Source organism: Arachis ipaensis, chromosome B03, assembly GCF_000816755.2.
Source record: "Arachis ipaensis cultivar K30076 chromosome B03, Araip1.1, whole genome shotgun sequence".
Lineage (NCBI taxonomy): Eukaryota > Viridiplantae > Streptophyta > Magnoliopsida > Fabales > Fabaceae > Arachis > Arachis ipaensis.
Window position 1 is genome coordinate 14,453,038 of NC_029787.2, and position 2,355 is coordinate 14,455,392.

The following is a 2,355-nucleotide window of genomic DNA, read 5'->3' on the forward strand; positions in this document are numbered from 1 at the left end:
GATAGTTTGTGTTGACAAAAATTAATAAAAAATGTTGACCCTAAAATTTTCTGAAATTAGAAAACTTCTCTAAATTATATTTTTAACTATACTATTTATAAGAAATAAAAAAGTTATTCTATATACATATCAATATATCATTAGGATCGGAGCTCCTATCAGAATTCATTTAAATGGGACACTCATTGTATATTACTAAGTTTTAGTGCCAAATTTTAGGTAGTTGTCCATACTGGTTTAACTTTTCACTTGAAATGCTAGGCTGTTTACGAACGAGTTTTTTAACATTAAAAAAAATAGGTGTGTATACTAATAAATCCATTCTCTCCAAGCGACTACATGAGCCTGTTTGTTAAGGGGAACGAATCATTTAAGGGAGGGACTAACCGTCTGGCATAAAAACATAAGATGCCGCATACTTATTTGTAGAAATTGACAAACCATTTTTTATGGTTAGACGCTCTCCACAATGGAAATGGACAGGGCCAAATTAGGTATTTATCAGAGAAATAAAAATAAACACATTTGCAACTTACAATTAGGGATAATAATTACTAGTGGATATGACTATGAGCCTTTACATTTCATTCCTATTAACTATTAAGGCTCACGATCAAAACGTGTGCACAGAAGAGGTATCCTTAGAACACGTTTCGTTCCTTTTTCAAACTGACGTGAAACTTTAGATTTACCATCATGATTGTCTCCTTTCCAAAAAAAAAAAAGAAAAAACAACAACAACAACACACTTTACATACATACACTAGGTGCCTAAGAAGTAAGTGCAAGAAACTACATTTTAAAATTTACTTACAGTGTTTGTAGGACTAACTGCGGAGCTACCCTTACGTTAATAAAACAAAACGAAGATGGTAGTAGAATTAATATTTGATATTTAGGAGAATAACAGAACGTCGTCGTTGAAATTGAAGACTTCGTTCCATGTCAATTCTCCAACAGAACCTGCAGGACTGAGATTCATAGGACCACATTCCTTCACATCCTCAAACCACGTCGTTCTCCAAACCGACTCTGACTCTTCCTCTTCTCCCAACAAACCTTCCCACCACTCCACCGAATCCGCCTTCCCGGGCGACCGGGTCGGGTCATGCCCGCTCCGTGCATCCACCACCTCCACGGCCGCTTTGGCCGCCGCCGACTGTATGTCACGCCTGGACGACGAGAGAGGGCGTGGCAGCGAGTGAACAAGGTCGGGGAAATTGAGGGTGGCGGAGTTTCCTTTGAGGAAGAAAGCGGCGGAGTCGTATGCACGAGCCGCCATCTCAGGCGAGCCGAATGAGCCGAGCCATACACGGGTTTTCTGGCCGGGCATTCTGATCTCGGAGACGTAGCGTCCCCAGCTGCGTTTTCGAACCCCGCGGAATGCGGTATCGCGCTGGCGGGAACGTTTCTGGGTGCCCCGTTTAGCGGACGGGTCGGGTCGGTCACTTTCCTCGGTTATGGACATATGTGTGATTTATTCTTTCGATTCTGAGTTATGAGTGTTGAGTAATGATGCTTTGCGGGCTTCTTGGTAGTCAGATTTTGGGTGGGGGGTTTTAATTTGTAGCCACTGGATTTTCAAGTGTACTGTGGAGCGAAAGAGTTATATTAGCTAGCTGGCATTTCCTGTGCTTCACTGCTTCACTGCTTTTCATTTTTTTAATTATTAAATTTTTATTTTCTTTTTCCTCTTCGGCCTTCAAATTTATATCATACAAACAACTTATTTTAATTACCAACTTAACTTAAAAAAGCAAGACAGGTGTTTATTTTCAATACATATAAAAGAGGAAGGATATTCATTAGTCTAATTTAGAATGAAGGTGCAATGAAAAAGTTTCTAAAATTTTAATTGTACTATAAAAATGATCAAATTTGAAAAAATTATACTATTTTGATCTTTATTTTTTTTAGTCAACTTATTTTTTACATTGTGAGTGACTTAACATATTTTTTTAGGTAAAAACTCAGGTACAGTTGATTTCACGTGAAGTTGATACCTGAGAGTTGTTAGATTATTTGAATTATCTGACTAAATTTTTATCTAAAAACTTTTAGATTCACGTGAAGTTGACTACATCTGAGTTTTCACCATTCTTTTAACGTTAGATTAGACGGATATCGGGACAATTATATATATATATATACTCATTTTAAAATTTCACCAAGACTTTAAGTAACAAACATAGCTTTTTTAAAAGCTCTAAATTTTACGTAGTATTTGCAAAAACTTTAACTCGTGGTGCAATTAAATGTAAGAAAAAGGGAGTTGTTAAATGTTTTGCAGAATAGGGTTTTTATATATAATAATAATTTCAATTTATAATAGCAAAATAGTTTATAAAAAAAAAC

The 2,355-nt window shown here is 36.4% G+C and overlaps 1 protein-coding gene across 1 annotated transcript; it reads right to left on the minus strand.

The window, feature by feature from the left end:
* On the minus strand, positions 668-1,652 carry LOC107629745 (ethylene-responsive transcription factor ERF039-like). Its single transcript, XM_016332627.2, has one exon. It carries the CDS (start codon positions 1,466-1,468, stop codon positions 896-898), a length of 573 nt encoding a protein of 190 aa, XP_016188113.1. The 5' UTR covers positions 1,469-1,652; the 3' UTR covers positions 668-895.